The sequence below is a fragment of the Anabas testudineus genome, chromosome 2 (assembly GCF_900324465.2).
Source record: "Anabas testudineus chromosome 2, fAnaTes1.2, whole genome shotgun sequence".
Lineage (NCBI taxonomy): Eukaryota > Metazoa > Chordata > Actinopteri > Anabantiformes > Anabantidae > Anabas > Anabas testudineus.
Genome location: NC_046611.1, coordinates 4,100,872 through 4,117,627, shown reverse-complemented (window position 1 = coordinate 4,117,627; position 16,756 = coordinate 4,100,872). Strand labels below are relative to the sequence as shown.

The 16,756-nt window shown below is 41.4% G+C and overlaps 1 protein-coding gene across 1 annotated transcript; it reads right to left on the bottom strand.

Moving 5' to 3' along the window:
• Positions 1-17: 17 nt before the first annotated feature.
• mrps9 (mitochondrial ribosomal protein S9) lies at positions 18-10,965 on the bottom strand. The gene is made up of 11 exons (XM_026364310.1): positions 10,841-10,965; positions 10,309-10,491; positions 6,367-6,429; positions 5,755-5,785; positions 5,586-5,665; positions 2,611-2,696; positions 2,447-2,522; positions 2,192-2,360; positions 1,901-2,009; positions 993-1,162; positions 18-405 (listed from the first exon to the last, which is right to left on the bottom strand). The coding sequence occupies exons 1-11, from the start codon at positions 10,937-10,939 to the stop codon at positions 314-316; spliced, it is 1,158 nt and encodes a 385-aa protein (XP_026220095.1). The 5' UTR covers positions 10,940-10,965; the 3' UTR covers positions 18-313.
• Between the last annotated feature and the right edge of the window lie 5,791 nt (positions 10,966-16,756).

Below are 16,756 nucleotides of genomic sequence, written 5' to 3'. Positions count from 1 at the left end.
AATACAAAATCCACAAGTTTATATTAAAAAACTTTATTTATTGACAAACATTCATAACTTTCCATTTATTCCTTGACGCACACTCCCATCTGGTGGCCGAAGAAGAACAATGCACCTTGTTGCATCTGGCCTGCATTTTGAAAACATGGCTGCCGTCTAAAGCAAACCCCTGATGGTTGTTGTTCCAAGAGGAAGAAAAGAACGAAACAACTGACATTGTCTTTTGGGGGGAAAAGCACAAAATGGACACCAGATGTCTGAATGATTCATGTTTTACTCCTCCTCCTCCTCCTCCTCCTCCTCCTCCTCCTCCTCAGCGTTTCTTCCAGGTGAATTTCTTTCGAGCTCCCTCCTGTCCCGGCTTCTTCCTCTCTCTCACCCTCGGGTCAGGGGTCAACAGACCAGCTGGAAATAAATAAGTAAAACCAGAGGTAAATGGAACTGGGCGGAAAGAAGCGGTGATTATGAAGCATCTTGCTGACTGCACTGCAGTCGTTCAGTGTTCACAGCGGAGCTGCTGCTTTGACTCCAGCGTTCTGTTCAATCACTGTCTCATTTCCTCGTGTAGTTTCTGACATTAAATGCAGTTGAGCTTGTGGATTCAGGTGCTTGAGGACATTACAAACATCTGAGATTTGAGAGTTCAGCTGTGATACAAAGATGCAGTGTTGTGATAAATGATTCAACCCTCTCCAGATTTCTGCTCTTTGTGAGTGTGTATCACTGAAAGCGATTCCAGATCCCCAAGGCCTGAGGTTATTTAAACCTCATAGTCAGATCAGATTCAAATGTGCTCGTATGTAAACCACACATTTATAATCACCACTTATTCTGCACCAACATGTGCTCTTCAGTGTGCATGTTTTGTTCTAACCCAAGAAAAACTACTAAGAAAAAAAGGTTGACCTCCACTAATGAACATGCAGAGTTACACTGAGCGCAATCACATGTATGATTTAATATATACATATAATAAAAAAGTGACTAGGCACCTTGTCTCATGGTCTCCCCCTCTCCCTCAGACAGGAAGCCGAGCAGTGCCCGAGAGATGGCAAGTCGCAGCGCCCCCGCCTGGCTGGACCTCCCACCGCCGCTCACGGTGCACTCCAGGTCAAAGCGTCCCAGCATGCCCATGAACTGAAGCGGGAACATCAGCTGCTCCCTGAGAGCAGAGAGGTGAGGAGGGATGACGGGAAGGAAGAAGAAATGACCAGAGATAGATAAAAAAAAAAAAAAGGAGGTGAAAGAATGAAACAGGGTTGAATAGTCAGAGCAGGAGTGTGTGCTATTTAACAGATAGTGGTATCAACGGCAGCGGCTTAGGTAATTTAATGTCTGGTTGGGTGACTTTTCAGACAAGCGGAGAGGATCCTGGTGCTGTGAAAAGCTTTCTTTTACAATCTCACCTCTGCATATTACTGAGTAACTTCTGACTCAGCAGGAAAAGGATAAGGTTGTGTGTGTTTGTGTGTGTGTGTGTGTGCACGAGTTGGAAAAAGAAAGTGTCTCTGTTCTGGATGGAGTCTCTGGCTGAATGGCCTATGGCTGCTGACAAAGTCAATTGTCACCTCTCTGCTCCAATTACAGCCCGTCCTCACACGGCATGACAACACCAGCTCTGGACATTCACACACTCCCCACACACACACACTCCTCACACACACACAGTCACTCAACTGTGTAATTAACTTACTACAAGGAGATAAATAAAAAAACGAGGCGATGCTGTGAAGAGTGAAAAAGCTGCTTTTTAATTTTTTGGAGGAGAGGGGGAGTAAAACACATCGCGTCTTGCATTTTAAGGAAAACGTATCTAGTGTAATGAATGAAGCAGCACAGCGCCTGTGATGCGGAAAACGTTCATTTGTTCAGAGATGAAACTCTTGCGCAGCTCTCCTACCTGTCTTGTAGGACGGAGAAGTAGTGGAGGTAGTCTTGGCCGTTGATGGTGATGCGTCCAGAGCCGCAGTCTCGAAGAACCACAGAGGACTTCGACGTCTTCCTACAGCCTGAGAATGAACAAACACAATCACATCAGTGTCCAATCAGCAATTAGTAAAGACAAAGGAGGCACAGACTAATTTTACTGCAGCTTGAACTTCTTCAGTGTCTAGATCTGGTCTAACTGAAGCTACATAGTCAGAGATCACATGTGAATGGGATCTCCCAGCTCCACCTGAGGTGTATCTACCTTCTGAAGCGCTGAAGGCCACGCCCTTTTCATCCTTCTCCAGCGGTGGCACCATTTGCTTCCTGGACTGAGACTCCAGCTGCTGACGGTAACGCAGGACAAACTCCTCCTCAGTGGCGCAGTAGGGCAGCGACAGCAGCCGCTCCATCAGCTGGATGAAGCGATTGTACTGAAGAAAGCAACACAAACAAAGACAGTCTGCGTGAGGTAAAAGGAGGAGAAAGGAGGATGAGAGGAAAGAAGGTCTGTTCTTACATCATAAGTTGAGATGGACTCAACGAGCAGAGCTTCCAGTTCCTCGTTCGTCAGCCACCTGCTGGTGCCCAGAGAGCTGAAGGAGACAGACACCAACATTTTCCAGAGTGTAAAGACAGAAGTCAACAGGGACTTGTTGCTACCGAGATGTTTCTTTAACTTACATCTTCTTGACATCCTGAGTGAAAAGTCCTTTAGCTCTCAGACGATCTTGATACTTCTCGATATTCAGGATTTTGCCGTACATTTCCTATAATACACAATAACATCATCATCATCATCATCATCATCATCATCCAGGTTCACACATGAAGACATGTATTCTCTACGCTCTTGGTGTAAACTCCACCTGGGGTTGATCTAGCTCAAAATAAACTGGCCAATGTGGTTCCAACAGTTGGTATTTACAAAATCAGGTCCTCAAAACAGAAAAGAACCTAACTGGCCTGCACTGACAAACATGCAGCCATCATCATCATCATCATCATCATGTTGTAGAAAATAAACGCTTGATTTTAGATGATGTTCAAGTTGATTTTCTTAAATGTTGGACTGTGTTATATGTATCTGGCCTGAATCTAAGCTGGAAGGAAACCTGCTGGAGCAAAAACAGAAATAAATGACAGGACAGTTTCAGGATTCTCCCGTCATTAGATCAACTTCCACTGGGAATAACCTGAGGGGAGTGTGTCACAGCGATGGGCGCAGACAGACAGACAGATGGAGGGCGGGGGAGAGGGTGGCCATGCTGGTCACGTCCCTGAGGCAGACGCCCCCACCTCAGTGCCTGGGTGAGAACTCATTTCGCCGTCAATTATTCACCAGATGTTTGTTTAATTCCTTCTTGATAGAGTGTGCCTAATCCTCTGCCACTCTGACCAGCACAAAAAAAAGCAAACATCAAGCAAAAACCAATTTTCTTTGCAAAAAGTATAATAAAAAAATCTAAAAAAAAAAAAAAAATACCAGACAGGAGCTGGAGGAGGTATACACGTTAACAAACACTGGGTGCTACAAACGCGAGGAATAACTCGCATGGATTGACCTGATGAAAGGAGACGAGCGCGTATCCAGTATCTGGATTCATTTAAGTCGAGGCTGTTACAGAGACAGACAGCTAGAGCTTCACTCTTTGTATTCAATAAGTGGTCTTCATATGCACGGAAAGAGCTCCAGGTCCAGAGCTTTAGTCATGAGAGAAGCATTTAAATTGGACTATTTTAACCAAACTGCAACAATAAAAGGATGAAAATCCAAAGCTAAGAGGCTCCTTACAATTCCCTATTTATTTCATATGCAGGTTTACATTTAGTCAAAGTGGAGGGGGAAGGTGTGTTGGGGGTGTTTTCCGTTTCCCCAGGGCTGTGGCCATAAAGGACTCAGCAGAGCAGCGAGCGTGTTAATGTGCCACGCTGGCTGAGCCCAACGACAGCCAGAGGAGAGCAGTAGACCAGCAAGCCTGCGTTACACGCCACTGCCCCCTCCTGGAATCACGGCTGAGGTGAGAGATGGTTGATGAAAATGGTTAAAAAAAATTCTCCTTGGCACAATTTGAGAAAGAATAAAAGGAGGAGAAACAGGAAGGAGAGGAAACAAGAAGGCGAAGAAGACGGAATATGCAAAAAGAAAATGATTGAGCCTGTAATCAGACAGACAGGCAGCACATGCTCTCAGACATGTCTGACATACCTATTTAAACCAACAGCAGGGGGTGCAGATTGTGGCTGCAGGGCACAGTGGTGTGTGTGTGTGTGTGTGTGTGTGTGTGAGCTTGGACTAATATTTAGAGATCACACCTCTCTCTGTTTTTAGATACAGACGTGTGTCTCGTACCTATGAAACGACTTTGAACAAGGTCGGCAGCAGTCAGGAAACAGCTGAACACGACAAAAGACGAAGGAAGAGGAAAAAGATGGAGGAAGAGGTGAAGAGCAGCTCCTCATGCCTCCCCGGGGGTCTTGGCTCCCCCCTTCCTCTCCTCACCAACCTGCTCTGCCCCGCCTCACTTGCCTCCAAATCCCTGTGGAGGAGTAGCTCCCTGTGGCAGGACAAAGCCTGACAAGCCAGACGTGCCACACCTCAAACAAGATTTTGGACACAACACGCAGACTTGTACTTTTTTTGGGGGGTTACTCTCATTTTCTGTATTCTCTTACTGAAGCGTGTCTCTTCTCTTTAGTCTCTGTGGACACAGCTTTGAGTTTTCTTCACAGATATTAAGTTTTCTCATTGTTATAGTTCCTTGATCAGAATTTAAAAGGAGTAGTGTCTGACTTGTGGTGTCAGAGGTCAGAGCACATAAAAAAAAAAAAAAAGAGATGGTATGTACCAGGAGAGGAGTGGGCATTGTGTCCTCAAGTCCTCAATCTAACCACTAACCCAGCGGTCAGTGAACAACCTGCTCTCACACAGAAACTCTCAAAAGTTCCCATTTTTGCTGATGACACAGTTTTTTTTATCTGAACAAGATCAACTGTTATTAGACACTGTTTATTTTGCAGGATTAATGAGGCCGACGGCTTTTTTAATGTTTTATAATTTAAATTACACAATATACCAGCTACTATTCAAATTTTATTTTAATGTCATGATACAAAACTATTTTGATGACAAGTCCAGATCCCGTCTGTAAACGTATGAAGTTCATCTCAGCTCTGGTCTGAATGTTTATACCTGAAATCTTTAAATCCTATGAGACACTTTTGTTAAAAAAATAACAACAATTTATTTCTTTAAATTACTTACAAAAGTTCTCACATCACTTATGTGCACTGCAAAGTCAGAACTCACAAATGGGTTCAGCTCAAAAGGCAGAAACCAGGTCAGTTCAGTGAAGCTCTGGACTACCTCTGACTCGTCTGACTCCTCCCTCCCTCTGTCTCACCTTTTCTAATCTCCCACCTCCCTTTCACCCCAGCTCCACTCAGCTGCAGCTACTTCAGTGTGGAAAACGAGATCTGACGTTGCCCGTCCTTGGAGACGGAGCAGCCAGCTCGCTCTCTGAATAGCATATGACCCGAGGGTGCAGGAGGCAGGGAGGGGAGAAGAACTAGGGATTTGAGCTGGATGAAGATTTACCTCCACTTCACATAAAAACCTGACAGTGCCGCTTACTGCTACACCTGCCTGCAGTACTCACATGCATCAGGGAGTAGTAGGACTGTTTGCCAGTGTAGAAGAGGAAGTGGAAAGGCCGCCCGTCTGCTCCCCACTGAACAGCTTTAGAGAGAAAGAAGCGGACTGGTTTACAAAGGGTTCACCTTATTTCCAGTTACAAATATACATCTACGGGTGCACAGATTACTAACCTTGCTGCTTTGGAAATACTTCCTCTGGATGCTGGAAATGAAAACAGAGTTTTATGAAGCCAGACAAAAATAAAAAAAGTCAAACTAATGACTAAAATGTTTTAATAGCATTTTGTTGAGCAGCATCAGAACAGAACCAGGTGAAAAAAAGTACAAAAATACATATATAGACTTCTATATATGTAATATATGCAAATATATATATATATATATATATATTTATATGTAAATATTCATCGAAGTTTTTAACTTGACTTGTAGTTTAGTGAGTGCGCGTGTGTTAAATGCTATAAATGTATCTAAGATCATTATAAGTAAACAAATATATAGTTTGCAGGAAAAAGGAGAAAAAGTTAATAAAATAAGTGATTTTGTTATTGTTCTCATTTAGCTCTGGACCACACGCATTGATCTTAGTGTGATCTCTGCTGGTCGACCACTTCTGAGGAGGGTTACTCTAATTTCCCTTTCAAATAAATGGATAATCATAGATGTGCACATAAATCTAGTTTCAGGCCTTGATGAATGAATCTGATCACACACTGGGTCATATTTATGTAGAAATAAAGAAACAGATGTTGAAGCTCCACTGTTTGCTTCTAACAGCTTTACCTTCATGAGAGGCCGTGCTTTCTTCTCAAACAGGCCGGAGGGGAAGAGGTAGGCGATGCTTCTCTGTGGGCGAGACGGGAAATAAATTATTAAATAGGAGAAAAAGAGATGACAGTTTGAGAGATGGCAGATTATGACAACGCTGACACGTCCGAACAACAGAGGTCACACTAATGGACGACAGTGAAAGTGACAGAAGAGGAGGCACAAGCTGCTTGCGGGTTCAAGGAAAGGCGAGTGTGTGTTTTTTAGAAACTGTTGGAGGAGAAAACAAGCGGAAAAAGGCACAAGTTTCTGGCTTTGTTGACAGTGAGCAGAGGACACCGTGGACATCCAACAGTTCACTCCAAGTTCATCCTCGGCTCCGTGTGTGTGTGTGTATGTTATTAGCAGAGCTACAGATGGCACCGCAAATGTGTTTGAGAGAAGAGAGGCAGACAGGAAGTGTGTTGGCCCCGCCACACTCATCAAGACAGGCTGTTCATCTCTCCTTTCTTCCATCCCACCGTCCTCCTCCTCTTCTTCATCTTCCGTTTTTTCCTCCTCTCTGTCGGTTCAATTAGTGAGGGAGCAGGTGCTGCACAAAGGGAGCAGGTTGCTGCCTTTAAGGTTGTCAAAACGACGGAAAGCAGGAAGAAAAGGGCCGGTCGAGGGAAATCTGTGCGTGTACGTGTGAAAGTGTGAGAGGCAGGAAGAGGAAGACAACTGAGGGGAAGTTAAAGGGTAAAAAGAAAAGAGGAAAAGGAAAAGACAGGCAGAGAGGAGCGGGGAACAGATGAAGATACACCTGTGCATGCCCTGAGCCTTGGCGCAATATGGCAGAGATCCCCGAGGGCCAAAGACAGAGTGACAGAGGAAGAAAGGGGAAGGGCGACAGTCGAACTGTCACCCGTACAACCGAGGGTGTCAAATCTTACAAATTTCAAAGACATGATGAAATCAATCATGCTAAAATTTCAACACGCAGCATGACAAGAGTGAAACTGCTCCTTTATCATCTCCGCTGTGTTACTGAAACTTGACAAAAGGCCGTCTGCTCTCGCATCTCTGTACTGAAGAGCTTCAAAAGGCCAGCAGAGAATATTATAAACCCAAATAAATGGTCCAATATGTGACTCAGCACTGAACCTGAACCTAGTATAAATGAAATGTTTTTTGATTAATGAAGCTAATCTTTGTGTAAAAGAACAAACGTGGTGTTTTCAGCTTCTCAAATCTATTTAGATTGTGGACAGCTAATGTTTGTGATATGTGCTTGATAAATGACTTAAAATTATCTAATAAGTTATTTTTTAGTAATCACTGAATTCTATATCCTTGAATTGTGAACTCTAGATCGAACAAAACAAGTCATCTGTAGATGTGCGCAAAGGAGTTCTGGTTTAATTCAAATAATTGTTGAAAAACCTTAAAATTACACGTTCAAATCTCTCATTTTGTTCTATCGTTCTTATATTTCATTTACAGTCACCATTAAATCAGAGACAAACATTAAAATTAAGGTGGCCTTCATCGTACCTTCAATGTCAAGTTGGTCGATCTGGCCGAATGTGTATTAATGGATTCATTTTAAATCAAAAGAAAAATGCCCAATGCAACTTTCAAGAATCCAAGCTGATGGTCAAACAAAACTATTTTAAGACAAACGTCCAAAATCCAAACAAACATTTCATTAACAATCAAATAAACTGAAAAAAATCTCACATTTAAGAAGCTGAAAGCAGAGAACAGTTTATATTTTTCTTAATTGATCAATAAAATTGTTGTTTCTGTAAATCAATCATCGAGTTCAACGCTGTTTTAAAAAGAACCTGCAACTCTAATATCTTGTGTTTTATACCAATTTATATTTAGAGTCACTAAAAGTCCTGTATTTGCTGGTGTTTTGTGGGTCTGTGGAAGATCTCCCCAGTGTTAACTTCTCCACTCGGCTGTTAACATTCCTCTCGTTTTTCCTCGGTTTATATCATCGTTACGCCTGAAGAGTGTGAACTCCAAAGCAAAGAGCTGAGGGATTTATCAAGTGCCTCGTGTCACTTCTCTCCAGTCCTCCTAAATTTTCCTCTTTCCTTCCTCATATCAAAGTTTGGGCTGTTAGCCGTCACTTTAGCTTTCACAGCTTGGAGCCAACATCTCTGTTCATTACTTGTGAGGGACGCCGGGGACTGGGCGAGGGAAGAGTGGGAAATCAAGCTAAATGGTTGGAGCAGTGGAGGCTAATGTATTGCCAAAATCTGGAATAAGCATGCAGGGGTGTGTGTGTGTTGCTAATATCCTTTACACACTGGATTAACCAGGGGTGGCCCCACCTGCCTGCTGCTGGTGGAGTCCACAGATGCTAATGACAAAACACCTCCACAGTCTGAAAGGTGGAATCTCATCGATGTTACAATGCTTTCATGTTTGGGGCTGTGGATTTGATTCTCTGCCACGTGAGAAGATGAACATGGAGAAATGTGAGGATGGACTGTCTGATTACGCAAGTGCGAATATCAGTTTTTAACCGTTTTTATCTGATGTCGACTGTGATACAAATACTACAACTGCTCAGGAGCTGTTAATACAGAATTGTATTAGCGTCTAAAAGTTCCAATACATGTGGCTTCTGTCCTTAAAGGAATGGTTTGGGATTTTCTTAAGCTGGTCTTTTTTCAAAACTGAGATGATTTTATGTAAATGACAACAGGTTGATCTCTGTTTCACAATCCTGCACAAAACTCATTCTGTGCAGAAATGCATTTCAAAGTTTAGCTGAGACACATTTGAAACTTCAGTAGTTTCATAAAATGAAATACTAATTTCTTGTTGACAGCAAATCTAAAACCAACACATACATACATCGATGAGATGGGAGACGCCAGGTAACGGCAGGAAGCTGCTGTTTGTAATATACAGGGATCCTGAGAAATTAGTCACTATGAGCCAACATATTACTAAAACTGTGCTGTTAGCTTTCCTGACATAATGATTGTTATGGTCGTCAACACACAGTCCTATTTCCGCTGTCTCGCCACAATTTGGGAAACAAACAGTTTTTATTCAAACTGGCAAAAGCTGAGGCAAGTTTTTATGCACAACATGGATTTTGTTGGAAATCTGTATACAGTGTACAGTACAAAAAGTTATTTAGGGTTTGATGCCTCTTTAAGCTGCAGTCGTCTTTCTCAAAGAAGTTGTTCTGTAAATAACAAACCTTATTTCTTTAATTGGGATAGAAGATTTATTTGCTGTGTATAGTAAAAGTAATGGGGTTTCTAATCATTTTGTTAAAAGTCTGTAGATTGGGATGCAACAAGATAGAGTGGATGAATGACAGGACAGATTAATACACATGTGTATTATCTTCTTCTCTTTCGGCTTTTCCCATCAGGGGTCGCCACAGCGAATCATCCTTCTCCACCTAACTCTATCATGGGCATCTTCTACCCTAACACTAGCCAACCTCATGTCCTCTGTTAAGACATCCATATATCTCCTCTTTGGAATACACATGTGTATTATACAGGTGTATTATTATTTTAATATTTAAAATGGGTCTGTCCAAAGTAAAAACAGTGAGTGTTTACTCCTTACAGTCGGACTGACAACTGAAATCTACAAAGGGAAAAATCTGTGGCTGTACGACCAAATCCAATTGTTGGTTTGGTCTTTTTATGTGACTCTATGAACTGACAGCAAGGTAAACAAAGAATATTCCCACACAACTGCTTTAAACACTAAAATAAGGTCATTTATAAATGAAGAACAGTAAATCTGAAAGACAGCGCTCATGAATCGGAGATTTCTGGTTATTAATAACATCTTTGTCTTGAAGTTTCCATTCAAGTTACTTTCTCAACTTAATTGCAGGTATGCTTTAACACTGGCAGCATCACACTTAATTTATGTTCAACCTGAAGACAGTAAAAGCCAGAGTCAACACCAAGCTCCATTGTGTCTTACATCTATGTCCTCCTGTGTGAAGTTCTCGGGGTCTTCTCCCATCATGTTTGCCAGGTGCCTTTTCCCGATGTTAAACTCCTCCACCTGTTTTTGAATGAACTCCATCGTGAACTTCTCCGGCCCTTCAGCTGCCAGGTTCTTTCTGTTGAGGGCAAAGTTCACACATATCTGTCTGCTCAGGACCTGGGGAGGAGAAACACATGAGCTACAGTGAGATATGCTAAGTCAGTAAACACATGCTTACCCATTAAATATATAGAGCAACATGGAACTAGAGCTAAACTACAGCCGAACTGTCCTTGAATTGTAAATAAGTGAAATTAAGGTATAAACACGTTTACCGGACACGATAAAACTAAACACAGCGTCGGCTGGTTCTTATTTAACATATCAGTGGAGCCAGTTTCGGCTAACAGACGAGATGCTAACTCAAGGACGTCAGTGTTTGAGCGGTGTAGTTTGTTTCTAAACGCTCACGTTTCTTTAAAATAAACGAGTGGCTCGTTAATTAACAAGCTACATGACACGTTACCTGTCGGTTCAACTGAGACGTGATTGTGTTAAAACCCGAGCTGCAATTTCCACATTTTCCCAGAAACGAGCCAACGGATCGCGCACAGGACGCCGCCATGTTTAGCAACGTCCGTGACGTCTCTGACGGACGTAGTTACACGTCACAGACACGTGACTCAACGTGTAAAAATAAGAATTAAAGAAATTAATTTTCAAAAAGCTCAAAACATTGTTCAAAACGTGTTTATATAGATTTGATTATTTTAAACCTTACTTTTTAATTATAATTTATAATTACCATTGCTATTACTAGCCCTATCAAAATAAGAATACCACCAATTTTACAGTCTTTTATTTTTAATAGCTTTGTTACCAAAATCTACAATGACTTGTGCATTTCAGGCTTTATGAAACAACGTTTTGAGTTATATTTGTTGAAGATTCATACACCTCAGGCAGAGAGTTACTAATGAAAACAGATGTTTAAAAACAAACCGCATGCTTACTGTATGCAGGTGGAATTAAAATGGGCTTCATACAAAAAACAGTTACAAACAAACAGAAAAGGCAAAAAGAAAAAGAAAAATACGAGAAAGAAAGGGATAATCCAAGACACATGACACCAGACCACAATCTGCCTAAAATGACAAATGAGGCAAATACAAAGTGTGTACATTCCTGCGAGACTCACACACTTTCAAACAATTGAGAATAGGCCGCTAAATTTAACACAGCTTTATTTTATCTCTCAGACATCAGTCACACATCACAAATGCCACAGCTCATTGAAAACTTGTGTTGTTGAGGATGATTGTGGAAATCCAAAACATGTTGACCACATGGTTCAGCTAAGAACAAAATCTGCTGTGGTCCAGCATTAAAACCTCTTCTTGTGTTCTGCTTTTGAAGGTTGTAAATGAACAACAGCTATTGACCAAATCCTCAGTGCTTCAACAACAACAACATCACCAGCTAGAACATTTTGTGTCCACAGGTTTAAAAATGACAGCATTTACCTGTCACGGTTATTACTTTATTGTGGAAAGACTTGCATGGGCGGCACAGAGGGGCGGTCAGGGGCGGCACAGGCCCCGTGAAAAGTCAGAGAGGTGTCTCCCTCCTTCTAGACTCAGAAAGGCTTTTAATTAGGAATCTAAATAAATAATAATAGTACTTACTAATATGTTTTAATTAATTTTAAGGGGTGCAGTTATTGTTTATGAGTATTTTAAATTACAAAAAGTAGTTAAATATGTTTTTATTTTTGTGTAACACCACTTACTTGCCATCTTTGACTACGTGCCCCACTCTGACGGGGGGAGGTAGCCCTGCAGGAAAGATCCTTAAACAAATAGTAAGTTCAGTAGTAGTAGTAATAGTAAGTGGGTGCTGCCTGAATCAGAGATTACTCGACTTCATTTAAATTATTTTGTTAAAGTTCAGTAAACATTGGGGTTTTTTAAAAAATGTACATTTCTCTAATTCCTACCAACACAAACAACTATCTGAAACCACTTTCTCCCCTGAGACCAAACAACATTTGCGATGTTCTAATGCCTGTTGTCTGGTTCAGTGCAAACTGCATGTGAGCACCATCTGTCTTCCATGTAAAATCACCGACAATACTGACCGTAAATCTCACGCAACAGGATTTAAAGCAGTGGATCCACATAAGTTATCAGAAATAACACAATAAAAAAATTCCCAGTCACTGTCTGCCAAACATGTTGGCAAAGCTACACATAAAACAGATTGTTTTGCATATGCGGTGCAGTCGGTGCTGGGCAGCACAGCCACGGATTAACACAACATTTTGTGTGGATTCCTCTAATAGATGAGCACAAGCTGCCACTTTAACCAAACTTTATAGATCAAAATGAAAATAAGCTTCATTCCTCCCGGGAGTGATGACTGAGGGCTTTTCACTACATCACAGCAACACGTTTTATAAAACCACAGTTTTCCCATCGATGTTGATGTTGAGGAGCAGAAGGTCAAAGGTCTTCCTCAACATGCATGAACTGGATGTGGAAGAAAGACGTTTGCATTATTAACAATATACACAAACATAATGAGACAATCTTTTTAGGTGTTTTCTAATTATTTCCAATGTGTGTAGTACAAACATGAACAGTTTATTACACATGATAAAACTTTTAATTTAACTTTTAATTACTCCATGGAGATTAACACAGTTATTGCACTGATATAAACTACTGTCCTGCAGAACTATATAGAACTGAATCTGTCACAACTGATTTAACATTTTTTAATTCCATATAAAATCTAAATTGCAATGTCAAATAAACTTAAAAAAATATTGCAAATGCTCTGTGTTTTTGTTTTATGCCTTTTCAGCGACCACAACAATTGTATATTTATCCATATTTAAGACATAAAACAGCATTTTCTAATGTTAATACATGGCCCATTTACAATCTATGTAACTCAAATAACTTTTGTTTAATCGTAATTTGAGCATAAGATCACGTCCTGTAATTGTGGTTCCTGTTCGTCCTCCCTGTGTGTGTGTGTGTGTGTGTTTTCAGTACAGTAGTCTGCTGTGTTTACAGATCAATGCTGTGCGTCTTCACTTAGATTACTTTGATAGAGTTGGAACAGGAACACGGGCAGATTAATCAAAGTGAAGGGGCACTGACTCCCGGCTTGTGCCAGTCGATATGGCCGCGTGGATAATTTGCCCCGAGGAGGACTGTCGTCCGGCAGATGATAAACAGTGTTTGCCCCGGTTTTTAGCCACAAGCGCGCTCCTGCTCACCAAGAAAAATAGTTTCGACCCATGGTGTCTAATTCACAGTGGGGGGTGAGGGGTGGGACATTAATCATCCTTCTGCTGTGGCCTGGGTCTGACAGGCGAGCCACCGTGGGCAGATTGGGTGGAGATATTCGTTTGGTGAGCTCACTTTTAGGTAAACCCTGCAACATAGTGTGGTGACACGAGACTGCGATGACTGCAAACTGGAGAATTTATTCATTTCATGAGTCACTTTTAGTTAATGAGTGTGTACACCTTGGTAATGAGAAGAAACACTAACAGTTGCTGTGAAAATGGTGAATTTGCACTGACAACAGTGCTATGACGTGGAAGTAAAGGGATTTAATTTAGGGAACCTTATGGGCGTCTGTTTTCATGCTTGGCATGTGCCATCAATGCTTCATAGGAGGCTGTAACTCGGTGCCAAGCATTAGAGAGTTGGCTCTCGTCCAGCTGTTCCAACAGATCTCCATATGGACGACAGGGATTCCAGCACAGTCTTGAAAAAGAAACACCACAATAGGCGACATTGACCTCCTCTGAATATGCCCCATCCCCAGATTGAGTGACATGCTTTTAATTGTACAGCTAAAACAGCGATGGAGCAAGAAATAATGGAGGATATCACACTGTGGAGCTGTGCCAAGCCCACTCTTTCCCCCTCTTTCCCAAGGATGGAGAGCTACAGAACTGAGGGCTTATAATACCAGCGAGCTGAGGCTTTGCTCCAGTCATCATTTCCATGCTGCTTTACGCTGATTCCCTAATATCCTTAGCGCCTTGCGTAGGGATAAGCCCATCTTGCCGAAACATGGCTGTCATGCCTATAAACCATTCACGGCTCTAAAGAATCCATTATGGTTGCTCCACAAACATGGGGACTCAAAGGGCCACTTTGCTCAAGCTCATTTACTCTTTTAAACCGTATTTATTTATCCTTAGTGCTGTGGTGGAAGCGAGCTCCAATACACCAATATTACATCACAGCAGGCTGTGGAAATAACGTATTTAGTGGTCTTTTATACCATAAATCACTTAGCTGCACATTTTGGAATGAAGCACATGTTGATCATACAGAACGCAGGAAAGACTGTGTATGTACAGACGTCGATAGAGTGAAAAGTGACATTAAAGCAAGAAGAGAAGTCTCTAATGGGCTGTTACATCACATCATGTTCATTTCTCTGCTGATCTGTTCCTGAGAGGCTCAGCTCAGTCAGTGATTAAGTGTAAAGGATAACAGGGGTCCAGTTTCTGAAGGAGCCACTGGTTCTACGTATGTCACACATGTACAGTGATGTTTATTAAAAACAGGATCAGTCTACGGTCACACCGGTGTGATCAAATCACTTGATCAGTTCTAGTTGGTGTAGCATAGAAACAGTGAAATAGATCAATGCAGTCAACTTCCAGAATAGGTCTAGTTAACGTGTTAATGTGTGAGGCCCCGTCATAAAGTAAAGTAAAGTCAACTTTCGTCATTTCCTCTTTCACATTACACACATTTATTACTGTTACCCCAACAGTTAAAAACGTTCTTATTCATAGTCTTCTTTCTATTTCCAGTTCTTCTATTTCTACCCTACTGTAGTTTTAATTCCCAGTTCTGATCCACTTTGCTGTTCACCTTCTTTCTCCCTCTCTTATTCTCTATTAGAATTTTTCTGTTGTGATATCTTGCTCCTAATATATCTGCTACTTCTACTACTCTTACGTCTGCTGTGACCACTGCAGTACTCTAATGTGCACCGACAGTATTACTGAAGCTACACTCCACTGTGTAGTGACAAAACTAACAGCCACAGTGATCTTTGTGTGAGGTAAACCAAGTTATATGCTACGGTTCAGAGCTCTGTCAATGATTACTCATCCCCCCCTCTACTCTCTCTCCCTCACAGACACATGCACACACCAATTCGTAGATTATCAACAACGAGTATGGTCATTGAGTGGAAATTAATTTGCCACTGTTAATGGATAGAGACATTTTGCTGAGATCCGTAAAAACAGCTGAACTGCCAGCGATTACCTGCTGGAATCAGGCTTCATCAATATCAGGATAATTACAAAGCACTTCTGGCAGCGCGTGAAATGAATGGAGCGTGCAACAGATTGGGCGGTGGCCATTGATGTCTGCAGATATTAGGCCTCCTCCTCAGAGCGGCTCCGCAGGGGAGAGAGCGCTACCTGAACGAGCTGGATCTCCGGCAGGCAGTTTGAGAGGGTTTCAAATTAAAACAGAAAACAGTCAGGTAGAAAAGAACTGTGACTGAATGTAATAGAATTGCACAGTAGTGAAAATACAATAGTAAGCATTGAGACAACAGTTACAGGTAGAACAAAATAACAGCATGCAAGGCAGATAAATATAATATAATGCAGAGTGCACAGTGACACAACTGAATTAGATTGAATTACATTACACAGACTTCAGAGATGAAACAAAAAGAGAGAAAGTTCAGAATAGCTGATAACAAATAAACTAGAAACAGCATCACCGAAAAAGTAGAGCAGAACTTATCAGAACAAAAATTAAAAAGTGAAACAATAATAAGATAAAACCGTACAAACTGGGGCTGAATAGAAACAGCAGAATGTAAACAGCATGAAACACAAACTGTAGCTAAAACTATTAAATATTAATTAATAACAAGGTCCATTTATTAGTTCTTCTTGTCTTCCTGTGGGGGCAGAATTATCAAAGAAATCGTAGATGTTGAGTGAAAAGTTAAACGATAACTGATAAAAACAAATATTTAGTTGTTGTTCTGGAACTTTTTATTGTTTCATACTATCTTCCTGAGGAGACTGAGTTTGCCCTGTATTAAGTTAGATGTTAAAATGACCTTTTTTTAAAGGAAGTCTGGTTCACATTAGCTTAGTTTAGTTTACAGTAGAAATAAAAGTGGAGATCACGAGGTTGGCACATCTTACTTTTGCACAGACGCTGAATGCATCTTTACTGGACTGATTCGAGGAAGCACTAGCACAGAACAGAAGGAAAGGTCTACATTAAATGTCAGAGCTGCACTGACGAGAATCAAACGGAGCAGACTTGTATTTCTTCAGCGTTCAGGACAATTTCACCATGTTCAGACTACAGAATCTGTCAGGTGGGTTGAGTAAGGAGGGGTGTTCAGGGTGTCAATCCCTGTCTTT